Consider the following 15,505-nt stretch of genomic DNA (forward strand, 5'->3'; position numbering starts at 1 on the left):
TATTTATTCCATATTATTGAACTCAAAACATTCTTCATTTACCTTGACAGAAAGCGAGATTACTATTGTGAAATTGGGGAGAAGGGGTGGGCGGGGATTCCAGGGGTGTCAATTAACATCAGAGAGTTGATGTTAAAACGAGGAGATCACATGCAAAATGCATAAAGGTTGGCAGGTCTGTAATCTGAATCTCCTTCTTTCCCAGTCTTTGGCACAAAGTCCCCATTCCCAACAGAATCAACTAATTAAACCTAGTAAAGAATAGCTACTGGGTTTTTGGAGTTTGACCATATCCTCAGAAAAACTACTCAGGAAAAAAAATGAGCCAGCAAAAAGGTGCAATGTGCCAAATGGATAACAGATCACTTAATCTTTAAATAAGAATTGGTATAGATCTTCTAGAGAAGCACAGCAGTTGGGGGTTTGAGCTAGGTCAGTCACTGAGAGCGCACAGCTCGAGAACCTCAAGAGGAATCTTGTGCCTGATTTTCTGCTCTAAACTGCTAATTCAGGAACAGCTGCAAGAGCTGGCAGCAAAGCAGGCCATGGATTAAAGCGAAAAAAGCACTTGCTTTCTGTTTACAACCTAAACAAATCACGAGCAGGTACCAAGGGTATTGGGGTTGGCCACCTCATTTCCACCTCAACTCCATCTTTAAAACAAATGTCCTGCGTGCGGCCCATGTTTATTTTCCTATGATCTATGGCATTTCAATTTAGGAAATAATAAACGATCTCATAAGCCTTTTGAAACGTGGCTACCTGCCTAATGCTCTCAAAATACGAGCTCACCCGGGGTTCTTCAGGGTTCTGCTTCTCCTGTGAAGTTTTTTTTTTTCCCTTTAACTGCACAAATAGTCATCTCCCAGGGAGTGCACATTCTTGGTTTGTCTATACAAATCCGTTTATTTTTCTCTGAATGTGCTGGATAAACTGTGATTTTTTTTTTCTTGGGACAAACAGGAAAGGTGCTTGCCAGCTAGCGCAACATCTGTGAGACATTTGCAGGGAGACCTGTGTGAGGTTTGCTTTACCATCACGACACAAGAAACCCTGCTTAGAGCCTTCCATGTGAGGTAATGCTCTTTCAAAACCTCAGAGCCAAACATCCAGACACAAATCCCCTTGCTTCCCTCATATCTCTCGGTTAACCGCTAAAAACTCGAAAGACTAGCTGGAAACAACATTATGCAGAATGTAACCCAAAATTCATGCAGGTGCAGCTTCACTAGGAGGGGTTCCTCTGAACATTTTTACCCACTAGACAAGCGGTTTTCAACCCTGATCCTGCAGCCCCGGTACCGTTAGCATTTTTCAGCCAGAAGAACTTGTAGACTTATCCGTTATGTTAAAACAGGTAATAAAACAACAAAATATGAAGGCCAAACAGGGCCATTACCAGGATCAAAATTTTAGTGAGGTCCACACTGCAGAACATATACAACATCAATTGATCATTTTTGATTTTTGTTATGTTATCTTCCCATTCTTCCATAAACTGTTCCTACTACAGACTGCTAGACAGTTTTATTTTATTGAGTTACAGTGAACTGATTATATACTTAAGAACAATAGAGATCTTACCATTAATAAATCATCTATTTATCTAGTTATTGTAAATTATAGAAATGTTCATGGTTTTGTATATTGTTCTTACATAAAAAAAAAACATTCTGTTCTAGGAAAATATGTTACGCACAATAATTAAGATCATTTTGATTTTTTTGTTTGTTTTTTGAAATAATTTTAACCAATTTTTTACTATTTTTTGGCTGAAAATATTTAGTGGTATCCATAATAAATATAATAACTAACTATATATTTGATAGATTTTAATTCATATTAATGAACTCAAAACATTCTCCATTAACCTTGGAAGTGAGGGTGCATCTTTCAAGCATGAAACTCGAGATGAGAGATTACTAATGTGAGATCGGGGATAGGGGTGGGGCTTTCAGGGGTGTCAGTTAATATCGAGAGTTCAGAACACCTACAACTGTCAATCATTCGACATATATTTATCTGCTGTTTTCATTGGGAAAAAAGAAGGCTGATCTTTTGGCTGACGTTTTTGAGTGATAACTCGTATCTGCATTCACCAGTGTTAAAATACTAGAGCCCATACACAAAGCGTGTAAAGGTTGGCAAGTCTGAGTTGGCGAAAAAGAAAATGAGACTGGTGTCTAAAATGGGCTAACTTTGCCATAACTCGTGGCTTCTCCTCATCTGACAAGCCAAAGCCACGACTGCCTCACATGCCACTGTGGGTGCACAAGCAAAATGTGCGGTCTGCCGATGGCTTCCCAAGAGCGTTCCATAAGCGAACCACCTCCACTTAACATAAATGACATTCTCCCTCAGCCCTTCCAGAGCTGCTGGCCACGCTCCCCCAAAACCTGATGTGTTAACAGCCAAGCGTGTAAATGGAGGTTGTGTTTTAGAGTCTGGGCTCTTATGGGAAAACCAGATGCTCCTTTTAATGATAATTGAAACAAGAGAAGCCTTTGTGGTATGGCAAAGTCACCATTGTACTTTTCTCAGTTACTGAGTGTTCCTACTGTGATGTAGATTTTAGCTTTTGGTGTGCATGAGGAATAAGGAAGTGGGACGTTATCTCCAGCTGGAAAAGGAAACCTGCTGCGAGCTACATTTCTGGAAGTGGGGACAAGCAGGATTGCTGATCATTGCTTAATTTTCTAAACAGAGTGCTCAGATAGCTGTGCAAATTTATTCACCAAATTCCAGTATTTTTGCAGGTTTTCATTCCAAGCAAGCTTTAGCTACATTTAATAGTTGATTGATGGTCAAGATTAACTGATTAAACAGGTGTGCGTCTCGATTGGTTGGAAAAAAAAAAAACCTGTAGGCACATGGACCATTTTGCGGATAAGATTGGACACTGGATTTTAGCCTGGTTAACTGGTTAGCTGATTCATCATCCCACCAAATTTCAACATTTACACTGGGAAATGAGTTCTCACTTTGATTATCAGCATCGTCCACATCAGTCTGCCTCATCACTCATCACCACTCGCGGCATTTAAACCCGAGCTTCATCATCGTCTCTTCACTCCACTGATCTCTGTTCGTACTAACATCCGTGAGGAATAATCACTGATTCATTCACTCATTTCACTCATGTTCTGGTGACAATTTTTTTTTTATTAATGTCTTTATTAGGTCATTTAAACATTCTGAACATTTTGTCCCCTGTCATTTATACAGAGTGTATAAGCGCTCCTCTATGCTTTGATGATGATCTGATGCACAGGAGCATCATAGACATTTTGAGCCCATCTCTGATTACAAACTGACTTGATTACAGATATATCCTATGGCACATCACTTTCTGAAAACTAGTGAGGTTTTCAACATCTTTATCCTGACTAGTGAGGTTTTCAACATCTTTATCCTGACTGCATTTGTTAAACTGACTTCTTAACCAATACGATTTTTTCAAACAGACGCCAAAACAAGGTTAGACAGTAGAATAAATTAAAAAAAAATTTTTTTGGATATATATAATTATATTTTCTTAAACTATATTATATATTATAGTACATTATTCGCAGAAAAACTCAGAAGTGAGTCACAGCAACATCTGACAGGTTTTCCCAGACTGCCAGAGATATGTATGTCTCGTATATCGTGTATATGGACTTGCATAGCTTGTATCATATATATTTAGCATACATTTTCAGCACCTCTGTACTACAACAAGCACTTCCTCAAATTTGCTTTAACTACCTCTGAACACATGCACTTTGTCTTTAAGTGTCCAGACCATGTAAAATACCTCAGCCAGTCTCTATTAGCTCCAGCAAAGCAATCACACAGGCAGCCTTTGAAACACTTCAGTGAACTTCCGCACAAACACGAGACGGTCCAAAGCCACCAGAAACACAGAGGGCTGGCAAAACTGCTATCCCACACACACTCACACGCCCTCGAGAGCATAGCTGAAAACCATTATCGTAAAGTGACTTTGCAATGAAATGAGCTATTACTAATGTGACCTTTTAGCCAGTCGGCCATGCAAAAAAGCTCTGCGCGAGCTGTGTGTGCATGTATCTGCATGGAGAGCAGTGCTCTCAGGCCTGTCGTTATTGTGCTGCATGGCCTCCTGAGAATAGTAAGTCTTGCGTCAGTGCCCAGTGTGGTGTAGTGACTCTGGGGAGATAACCTATTGAAACTACTATGCTAACACATGCTTGTTGTTAACCTGAGCGCAGAACGAGACGCTGTCAAAATCCCCTCCAGGCCAACCTCAGCTAAAAGCAGCATCCCTGTGGTACAGCTCTCTGAACAGGATGTTCTGTTCAAGCACTGAAGACATATTGCTTAGGAAGGACTATGTGTCCTATTGCAGCTCGGCCATGTTTGGGATGTGGGGCTACCTTAATTAACCTCACACTGCATGCACTGGTGAGCATAAGAAGAGAGAAAAAGTGATAAATCATTTTGATTATTTTGTGTCACTGTTAATTTTAGTACGTAATTACATGAGCGGTGTGATGTAAAAATATCATTAATGCCCTCTAATGTGATCTTAGCTGCTGAAAAACCTGGTAATTGATTACAAGCAATCAGTCATGGGTAAAAAAATATCATAATATCATATAGCTTTCCCAGGATATGGTTTGTAATGACTTATAATTTAGAATGTTAAAAAAATATTTTTTTTTTTTGTCAGAAGTCAGGGCTTCTCTCAATATAATAATAATCAGTAATGTAAAATATATTTCCCTTGATGTCTGTAATGAAGGCTTGCTCAGAGTGATTTATTTTGCAAAAAAAAGGCCAAAAACCTATTTCAAATGACCCTGCTACACCTTAACATCACCCACTGTCATCTTAACCTCAATCATCAGGCCTAATTCAAGATCCTGGTTGAAATTTGAACAGATGTAAACAATATCTAAGAAATATTGTCTTTGATATTTCATTCATAACTCACTGGTCCTGCTTATGCAAAAAGAAAAATAAATCAAACTAATGGGGACTCTGAAATCAGGATAGATACATCTGTTTTCCCAGAAATTCCCCATTTGGTCACCTCCTGGTCAGGGTCATGGTGGATCCTGGAGCAACATGGGGAAATCATGTGAAATGCCACACATACAGAAACTGAAGCTCAGGCTCAGGAAATGGGGACCCTGGAGCTCTCAGCAAGCAATGCTACACCCTGTGCCACATACCTCATCACAGATCCAGAATCCAAGGTTTGATTCTGAGCCCTGGTACTCTGCAAAGTTCTCCCTTTATCCATGTGGGTTTCCACAGAGTTCTCTGGTTTGCTTTCACCTCCCCAAACATCCCACTAGGTGACCTGGCTATTGTAAATTGCACTTAGATGCAAATGAGTGTATGAGATGCTCTGCCATGGACATCCATCCACAGTATATTCCTGCCTTGCACCCAGAATTACCTGGCTAGGTCCTGGATCCACCGCAACCCTGAGCAGGTTACTGAACAATCTGTAAAATGGTTACTGAACAATCTGTATTACGCTTTCACTTTCTCTCACATCCACAGAATACAAGACTTTCTAAAGATCTTTCACTTCTTAAACAGGTGAAGAAAATCTGGAATGACTTGAACAAAAAAGGAGCCCAATTTCATCATGATCCTGTAAAACTGCTGAAATCAGGCATGAAAAAACAGGGGCAGATACATTAACCAGCAGACGGGATATCAGCCTTGGCGCTGGACAATGCTGGATTTGGCCGAAGCTCCAGCAGTCCTGCTGTTCTGCATGGTGGCTGTCTGTATATTTTTATACCCAAGTACACGACTCGCTCACCGCATGGCCTGGGAATTGAACCAGCCAAGCAGGCTTCTCCAGCTCACAAGCAGCGGCCGTGCAGATTTTTCTGGAAGCGTTCTGCACGAACATGCTGCCGCATGCTGTTTTCTTGACCATGCTCCAGCCCAGATGCACTCCACCATTGCTGACATACTGCAAAGTCGAAATTGGGATAAGTTGAGGATCAATTTCACTTTGAGGTGCAGGTCAAAACAACGAGCGTGTAAAAGTCGGTAAAGTGCTGTTGGGTTGCTGTAGATGAGCCAGGCCAAGAACATTTCTTCCCGGCCCACACAGATAGAAAATACAGAGCAGCAAAGACATCCTGTTCTTTCTACGTATGAGATATGCACACAGTCTGATAGTGGGGGTTTTAACTAGTGGGTGGGTGGGTGGATGGGTGTTCTCACATATGGCTCTCACAACGAAGAAAATCTGCTCGTTTGACCTAAAAGGCTGTGTGTTCTTCATGGTGAATAGCAGTCATGGCTGCAGGCCTGTTGGCATCTTCGACAGAGGCACAGTCCCTTCCCGCCTCACTCCATCTTCCATGGGTTCCTTTCAAGCATCCGGACTGATCCCTATCAACTAACTTCATTCCCCGTGGGGGGAGCTGGCCCAACACGACCTTTGAAGCAGCAGAGCCTGCAGAGAATCTTCTGATTGTAGGGACGCAACAAATGAAGGAAGACCACAATAACAACAAAACAATGACAAGCATGCGTCTCAGTGTAGAGGAGATGGTGCAGGCACCTTGATCATCAACAGGCCCGGATGAAGCAAGGCAAGGCAGGGATGTGTTTACTGTTTACAGCTACTTCTAAAGAGATAGACCTCACGCACTGTCTGTTTGATGACTGGATGGGATGATGATGAGATATGATAAAAAGATATGCCATTCCAAAGCTAGAGCATGACTAGATCATGTACAAGGCACTCAGAAGTAGATACAGAACTTTGCAGGGATGATTCAAGATATCCATTTGTCTTCAACCACAACTGTCTGGGTTGGGTTTCATTTGACTGATGACGTTTTCATTGTAAAAAATTAATGTGATTAAGTCTGCAAGATGCAAGAAAAGAGAGAAATCCCAAGAGTACTATGACCTGACAAACATGCTTGGTTTAAAGGAAGAATTTGAGATAGTATTATCTGCACTGAATATTCACCGTACCATAAACCACAAAGGACAGAAGACCTTGCATGTAACAGCTGGTGAAAAAAGAAAGAACAGAAGCATGAGTGGGGTTTTTCAGAAGCACTCTAAATGCCAAATTCTCTCAATTCATCCGTCGAGTGCTTACGGGGCTGACATCCTCCATATGCACTGTATCATTTGGCTGGCCTCATCCATCTCCTTTCTGCGTGACTTTGATCTTCTCCAGCTAAAGTGACCCAGCCTGACCTTGGCTGTAACAGGGCCAGGTCATTGTGCACAAGGGCCGCTTGACACAGAGGTTGGTGTGTAATTTTGAAAGACAGGTTTAGGGTCTTCTGGACTCTGGATATGTTATCCTCAGTCTTACAAGCAGGAAAGGAGAATGCATCTTCATGCTAAGCATGGGTTTCTCTAAAAGATTGTCTGTCACAGCCATGCCAATGTCTGTCTGCACACAGTGACAAAGGACTGTGTATGCCATGTATGCAGAGATCACCTTTAACAGCAAGAAAAGGGTTTATGTTAAAGTTATTCAATTCTATGGGGTTTAAATAGATTGAGCAAGTCCACCTAAAAGAAGAGCAAAAAACCCAAAACAAATGCAAAGAAAAACAATGATAATCACCCAGCAGCACTTTGCACCACAAAATGTAAACTTCTGTTTTATGTACACCTTGCAACTCTCAGCAAAAAATTAAAGAATTTAGGGATTGATAGTACATAATCTTTTTTGTGTTACTCTGACATGCAGGTCACAGGTTCTACCTTGGTGATTGCAGGGTATCCCGATGCCACCTCGGCTTGGCAGTAGGGCCTTTCCTCATGGGACGTCTCCACCGTAGTGGCCCACTGATCCAGGAAACCACTTGGCGTATACAAACCACAGTCCCTTACACTTGTCTCCCGTTCAAAGTCCTCACAAACACCATCGCCGTCATAGTAGTAGCATATGCTGGGTTCGTCTGTGAGAGACAGAATGACATGTAAAGACGGTGTGTTACCATTTACTGTGTCAAAATGACACAAAAGAGCCACAATGGTGTAAAGTAGGACAGAAAATGTGGGTTAAATTTCCATGTATGTTGTTTAACTTTCAGCAGCTCTTTGTATAACAAGAGCTCATTCATAGAGATTTGTATGTCGGACCCTCTACATACTCTCTAAGCCTAATAATATAAGAATTAAAAAAATGTGTTGTCATTAAACAAAGAAAATCATTGATGGTGAAGATTCCTGTAAGGAGACATTTAATTAACATTTAAAGAAGGAGTCTCCAGTGTCAGTGCTTAGTAACAGTCAGTAAGTTTTTTCAACACAGAAAGTCTTCAGGACAGAGGAGTTTACACTTAAAGATCACAAATGTGAAGGCTGCAATTGCATTAGCTAGGCGCTAATAAGACAAACCATATGGCAGCTAGTTGTAAACTTGAATGAAAAATTCAGGAATGCTATTAGCGACCAACATATTGCGATTTTGCTGATGTCTAAACTAGACAGGATTTAAAATCTTATCCAAAGGCTAGTCATCTGCTAGGTCTATAATATAGCAAGTAAAGCACAGCTATATATACAGCTATATAAAAAAAGCAGTGACTTTTTTCAGAGATCTTTGCGACTGCTAACTAAGTTTTCATTCTCCACACTCTAGCAGGAGGAAAGTCCGTAACATGAGTCTGAACCCAGTGACACGGGAGAAAAAAGCGGCAAGGAAGAGTCTCTGCCAAAGATTATCAGTAGGTGCTTTTAAAGAAAAACAAAGCTTTTCTGGTGTCATCCCGTTCTTTTTTTCCTTTCCTCTTCTCTCTCCAGGAGAATGGAAGGAAGAGGAGAGCAAACATACGTGTCCTCGCTGCCAGGTCAGAGCGGATTGGTTTTGGACGACAAAAAATTAGATGAATTTTGCGAAGAAAGGAGCGTCCTGCTGTGGCAGCCAATGTGGAGAAGAAAAGATTCGCGAGAGTAATGGGATATGATGAATTTGTCAGATTAGGGGTCTATCGTATTTATTTATCTTTTTAGGAGGTAGGGGGGACAGGGCAAGATGTACAGACAGATAGAGTGAGAGAAAGAGAGAGAGAAAGGGAAGAGCAAGATGTCTTTTCCAGACACTGGAGTCTCTTTCATTCTCAGTCGTCTTTCTGCTTCCTTATCTATCTCTTGCTCTACTGTTTCTTATTCCTCTGTTCCTCCTGTTCCAGTTTCTCCACCACTCATGTCCATATTCTCTCCATCCTCTCCCTCTCAATCAATCTTTCTCCACTGGGTCCTCCCTGCGCTGCATCCTTCTCATCTCACACTCCCTCCTTCTTCGTCCCACTCTTTCTATCCCTCTCTTTCTTTCTCCCAAACCCCCCTTTCCCGGTTCCCAAAGTCAGGGGTTCCAGTGAGGGGGACAGAGAAATGCCGTGCCAAGTTGGCCTCTACGCAAATTCCAATGCTCCCCTCAGCCTAGCTCTGCCGATGTTGAAACGTGGGGCTGCCGAAGGGGGCACACGCACACTCAGACACACTCAGCTTACTGCAGTTAGGAAGAAAACACACATGGTGTCAGAAGTGCAATATGCTTTGCTAGCTACATGATTCACCTTCTTTTAGTGTCAGTGCTAATCTGGTGCAAGTTTAGCTTTGTGTTAGCTAGCTTGCTAGCAAACATGGCCATTGGTTTTAATTTCACAATAAATGCCTTTCAACAGGCTTCATTACAAAATACAGTAAAGTATAGCTAGTTTGATACTTGTGCTAGCTACAGCTGAGGTAATGCTAATGTTAGCTAAGCTAGGCTAGTTTAACAAATTCTGGAAAACTATTATATTGTGTTTTATACTAAACACGAGGCTAGACATGGCTAGAGGATTTATTTACTGTAGTTTGCCTAAGAATCTGATACTTTTAAAGAAGCAATGTTAATGTTATCTGTGCTAACTAGTAAGTTGTCTGGGTATAATTGCTCTCAAAAGGAGTCTATGTCTTTGGTTTTAATTACAATAAAATGATTTATTGTAAAATTAGTTTGTTAACAGACACTGCTAGAGGTTTCATTTACGGTAGTTTGTTTAGGAATTGAAAGCTTATATAATGTCTGAACTCTAGTGCTGAGGTAATATTAATGTCAGCTAAGCTACCTAGTTGTTTATTTATACTGGATACTAGTGTTGCAGTCAGATGACACAAGTCTCTTGGGGTTAAGCTAGCTAGTTTAGCTAATGCTAATGCAAACTATTATATGGATTTTGTTTTACCTATAATCCACTTGTTAGCAGACATGGCTAGACGTTTTGATTATAAAATACAGTAGTCTACTGAAGGATAGCTAGCATTGTCTCATGTCGAGTTTAACTAGTTAGTTGTGAATTCATAGTGCAAGCTAGTTCAGCTAGTCCTGGTAAAGTATTATATTACATAATTAAACCAGTCTTTCATGTTAAACTACAGGCTAGTGATGTCTGTATGAATGATCTCAACATAATAATGATAGCTAAGCTTGCTTATATAATGCTGTTAATTAATTAAAACAATGTTTTAGGCTAAACAGTTAGAAACCATAAGAAGTGAAAAACACTAGCAGTGTTGTCATTTGATCAAACTTTCAAGTAGATCTTCAATTTTAACTTAAAATATTGCAACTAAAGTCCAGTCAGGCAGACACAGATTCAGGAAGACACAGACAGACAAACAGACGGGCAGATGATCTATCCAGTTTCCATGTGAAATCTACAAACAATTCAAGCCGCCACACAGATGTGAGTTCTTCCACTAAAAGTATGCAGACAGAGGAAAATAACAGGTACCATGATAGCTGTATGAGAACAGATCAAGAGAACTCCACAAGATCTAAATAAAGGTGACATCTGGCTGGTGACAGAAGGTCAGGACCGCCTTATAGCGGCCTTATAGGAATCAGAATCCCTGAGGCAAACACCTCAAAATCTGCCGATGCCTATGATCACGTGTACGTGACTGTTCACATGTGCCGCTTTGACAAAACATGTTAATTTCATGTTCACAAGCACGCTGCACATGACTTCCATATGTGTGGAGCTGCAGACTCAATATGACACAAGTTTCCTCGGGCCAAAACCAAAGAGGAGCGGAAAAGCCTCTTTTATGCATAAAGCAAAGAAGCAGACAAGGTGCCAAAGCATCCGTTCTGAATTTGTTGGCCTGCTCTTTTGAATAAAATGTCTTCCAGACATGATGGGGATGTCGCATTGCTTGAAAATTCTTGGAGGAAAGTAACAAAAATGTGCATAGGGACATGGACAAGTCTAAAGGCATATTTGCAAAGCAGATTATTTAATCATTTTACATTACGCATGATTACGATCGGGTTCCAAGGTATAACACTATGTTCACACTAGCAAATGACAAATCACTTGTGTCGCTTGTAATTTGGTTTTTTTTGGGGGCTGTGTAGAGACTGCTACTTTTGATGCTAGTGGGTGTGGCCTGTCCAGCATTTTTTTTAAACAGTAGTAGCTGTATACAGTAGCTTATAAAGATAACTAGATTAACAGAAATTAAATAATGTGCTAAAATCTGTCTGAAAATTACATGCTAGGCTTCGTACGCATGCTAACTGCACTAGCTATACACTCAGTGGTCTCTGTTACTTCCTTCCAAGCTTTATTTATCTTCGTAATGTCTCCATATACAGTTAATGAGAGGTCATATATGACAGGATCAGATAAAAGCACACATACTTTTTTTCAAACAGTAAATGGGAACTAACTACAGATAGGTACCAAAGTTGTGAGTGGGGAACTTGAAAAACATTAGGATTAGTCCAAAAATCATTCAAGCCAAAAGTTTTTTTAAATGTTGTTAACTTAATTTGAATAGAATTGAGAAAATTTTAATTTCACTTGTCATGCTGTTGCTTGCTGCTGTTGCTGAAGTTGCAGATTCATGTTGTGCATATATATAGAAAATGAACAGTCATCTTTCACTTTGCTGCTTGCTAGTGTGAATGTATGCTAAAGGCTGCAGTCAGGCTATACTACAACACAACCAACTAGAATAAGACTGTCCAATAATGTGCTCCAGTGATTTTCAGATTCCTGAATAACATAGTTTGCTTCTCAGTGTTCTCCAGCATTCTCTTAGGGCTAGTTGTTATTTTGTTAATTTTACAAGAACAACCCACATCTGTATGAAATATTTGTAGGTGTCTGTGTCAGTCTGTGTCTTCCTGACTGGTATTTAGTCATGTTATCCATGTTATTTGTTGCATAGATTCTAGATGTACTATCAGTGTCTGTTAGCTCATGTATCTCAGATAGGACCATAACAGTCTCCTCAAAGCATGTTTAGTCACGAGTAGCTCAAGTATCTAAACGTTGCCTCACTGAATGCAGTGACGCCACAGCAATTCTTCTTTCTTACTGATCAGAGCGATGATAGCCAATTGTGGTTTGTCAATTAGCTCATGGATATAGAAGTTAGTGCTGTCCTCTATGCATGTTGATCTGCTCTGTGAGGTTGCATAAACAGCAGTTCATGCGTCCTGGAGAAAGAACTTTTTTTTTAGCTCTCACCTTCCTGAACTCGTAGGGTGAACTACTGGGATTTAAGACAGGTTTCCGTTGCTTTGTGCACTCACCTACGCAGTTGAAGAACGGCTCTTTCCTACATTGACTTGAGCAGCCATCCCCATTTATGGTGTTCTTATCATCGCACTGCTCTCCTTGGGACCTGGGGGCCAAAAGAGAATAGGAAAGCAGCATGCATGTGATCATCATTAAGGTTTAGATGGACCCCTGCCTGATGATAATGATGAAATTGAAGATGTATCGCATAAACACACCTCTGGATGAGCCCATCTCCGCAGTATGGCACTCCAAGACGGTGGAATAGAGGAGGAGACGGTTCGCTATCTCTCCACCTAGAGATCGTCTGAACCTGGTAGGTGTACATCACGCCATGCACCATGTCCCTAAACACCAAAAAAATAAAATTACATTAAAAAATAGAGCTGGAGATAAGTTGAATCCACACTAAAAAAAGAGTCAAGAGTGCTCACTCCAAAGCAACCCCAAAGCACTGGTAACTTTCATGACCCAAAGGATGTATTATTAGGACGTAGTAGCAAAAAAAAAGACAGATGTTTATTCAGACCGTACCACTACTAATGTTTCTCATGCCTCATGCTCTCTTAATGAAGATTTTTCAACACAAACTTTTATTTCTTGGCTGCGTTTCTGGTTGGCTCAAGTGTCTTCTTAACCTCCTTAAAAATTCATGACCCCAAAATCCCATTACGGGCCCGAAGTAAACGAGCCTGTAATTCTCTAATCCTAGGTTAGCTTTGTTGTAAACCATCATAATTTGATTCCACTTTCGCAAGCCATCACTCGAGGGTTCCAACCAGGCATTACAATTAGCATGCATATGGATTTCGACTTCGGGCCTCTCGGAGCTCATCTGCATTCAGTTATGCTTGCTGATACGAAATGCAAGCTGTGGAGGGAGTGAATGGAATCGATCCAAGATCTGCACTTAAAACAGATCTCGGGCTCTGTAGACTTAAATGACTGAAAGACCGAAATGAGGCAATGACATCCTCCTTTGGACTCAGTTACCTTCTTCAGCGCCCGAGCTCAGCCGATATCCAAGGGAATTGGAGTTCACCCGGCCAACGAGTTTATTACTCCTCTACATTTGGGAAGACGTTATCAGTACATTAAGTCTAGTACAAGCCTGAGTATCTATTCTAGTGCTATCAATGCCTTGCGCTGATGTCTAGATGTCTAGACGTGTACTTTATTATAGCTTAAGATACCTACACAGAGTTGCCAGATTTTTTAGGCATAACTAATAGGTATAGCAAATACTTTTGGCCTTTGTATGGCCTTTGGTTTTGTATACTGTTCATCATAATGTCAAGTGATCTATAAAAATCCTCTGATTTAGTTTCATTTACATTTACTTTTCAGTTATGCATATTAATACAAAATACAAAACATTATGTAAAAGATAACACATCTGGAACATTTTTACAGCAAAATGTGACTATTTGAATGAATAATGTGAATAATAAAGCACTTTATTAAGCAATAAAATAACTGACAGTCTCTATTGCCTATTTGAACAAGTCGTTTAGGAAAAAAAGATTTTAGCTGCCAAAGGCTAAGAACTAGCACATTGATTAAATTTGCTATGCCAGGGGTTGTCAACTGGCAGGCCGCTCTGGATGCAGACCCAGCAAAGTATTTCAGTGGATCAAACAGAGTGCTAAATAAATAATGTAGCAGAACCAATCAATGGTTGAAAAACTGGCCATAGTTCATCAACCCCAGTTTTCTAAACTTTCATCACATGCATTTATGTAAATTATGTTAATTATTTTAATTAAGATAGCTCAGTTGTATTCACAGACTTTCATAAATTTTATTTCATTTAGTCTCTTTGGTCTGATTATTGAAGTGACGACATGGCTTATTCAAAAATTTGATGATGAAAACAGAAAGTTTGAAGATGAATGGACAGAGAAATTCAAATCAGACATCTGTTCAGCAAGCATGGTGTTAGTCAAAAGTGGTAATGTGAAGTGCCACTGCAAAACAAAACATCAAATTGTCTTATTGCTAACCATAAAATAATCACTACTGGTCAATTATTCAAATGTTGTCACCATTCAGTCATGTTATTCAATGAAATTTATGAAAATGGACCTTCACAAAATTTTGTCGAATATCCATTTGTAGTAGATTTTTTCCTCTAATTGGATGACAGAAAAAACAATGTTCTATATATGAAGCTGTTATAAATTTTGCCTAGTCACTTCTTCATTTTCCTAGATACAGATTATGACATGGCACATACAGTATTTCTGAAATCAGATGTACGATATGACACATCTGCATGGACTGAATCAAGCAACACAGATATAGAGGGTTCCCTCTGCTCCCTGCAGCTGTGCCGCATTGAAACTGATACTACACTGGGAACTGAACAAAGTGGGCAAACGCTTTTGATGTTGGTGCGAGTAAGCACGTCTCTTTCAGTGTTCCACTGCATTCACTCAGACACAAACAAATAGCTGGCGTGCAGTCACGGCCCGGGCTTCCACAAAACAGTAACTCAATACACACCACGTGGGCCAAAAAACAAGACACGCACCGGGAGAGAAAACATCCAGGCCACATAGCTGAACATCAGTTGTTTGCGTGTGTTTCAATAGTCTGAGAGACTGGACTTGCAAACAAGTGAAAGGAAAGCTACAGGTAAACAATCCTGAAGGCCAGAAAGAGAGAAAGAGTGTGTGGATGTGGCGAGAAGAAATATTGACAGAGGCACATGCTGGGATTGAATAGCAGGTCATATACAGACCATCAAGTAGTATTAATTTCTGGACAGATCCTCCTCCCCACATACGTGCACACACACACACACACACACACACACACACACACACACGCACAAACAAATGCGCACATGCCAACCACCCACAAAGCTACACACAGACAGAAGGCTTCTCCAACATCAACTCTGTAGACCTGCAGTCCACACATCTATAAAACAACACGTTCAGGCGGCCGCA

At 40.5% G+C, this 15,505-nt stretch overlaps 1 protein-coding gene across 2 annotated transcripts in view; it reads right to left on the reverse strand.

The window, feature by feature from the left end:
* pappaa (pregnancy-associated plasma protein A, pappalysin 1a) overlaps positions 1–15,505 on the reverse strand; it is an 89,828-nt gene that overhangs the window by 40,915 nt on the left and 33,408 nt on the right. For both annotated transcript variants that reach the window (XM_026921941.3, XM_026921940.3), the window contains exons 9-11: positions 12,770–12,898; positions 12,566–12,657; positions 7,732–7,928 (exon numbers count right to left, since the gene is read on the reverse strand). In XM_026921941.3, the coding sequence (XP_026777742.1) occupies positions 7,732–7,928; positions 12,566–12,657; positions 12,770–12,898 (418 nt within the window). The remainder of the gene's footprint in view (positions 1–7,731; positions 7,929–12,565; positions 12,658–12,769; positions 12,899–15,505) is intronic.

The sequence above is a fragment of the Pangasianodon hypophthalmus genome, chromosome 27, assembly GCF_027358585.1.
Source record: "Pangasianodon hypophthalmus isolate fPanHyp1 chromosome 27, fPanHyp1.pri, whole genome shotgun sequence".
NCBI lineage: Eukaryota > Metazoa > Chordata > Actinopteri > Siluriformes > Pangasiidae > Pangasianodon > Pangasianodon hypophthalmus.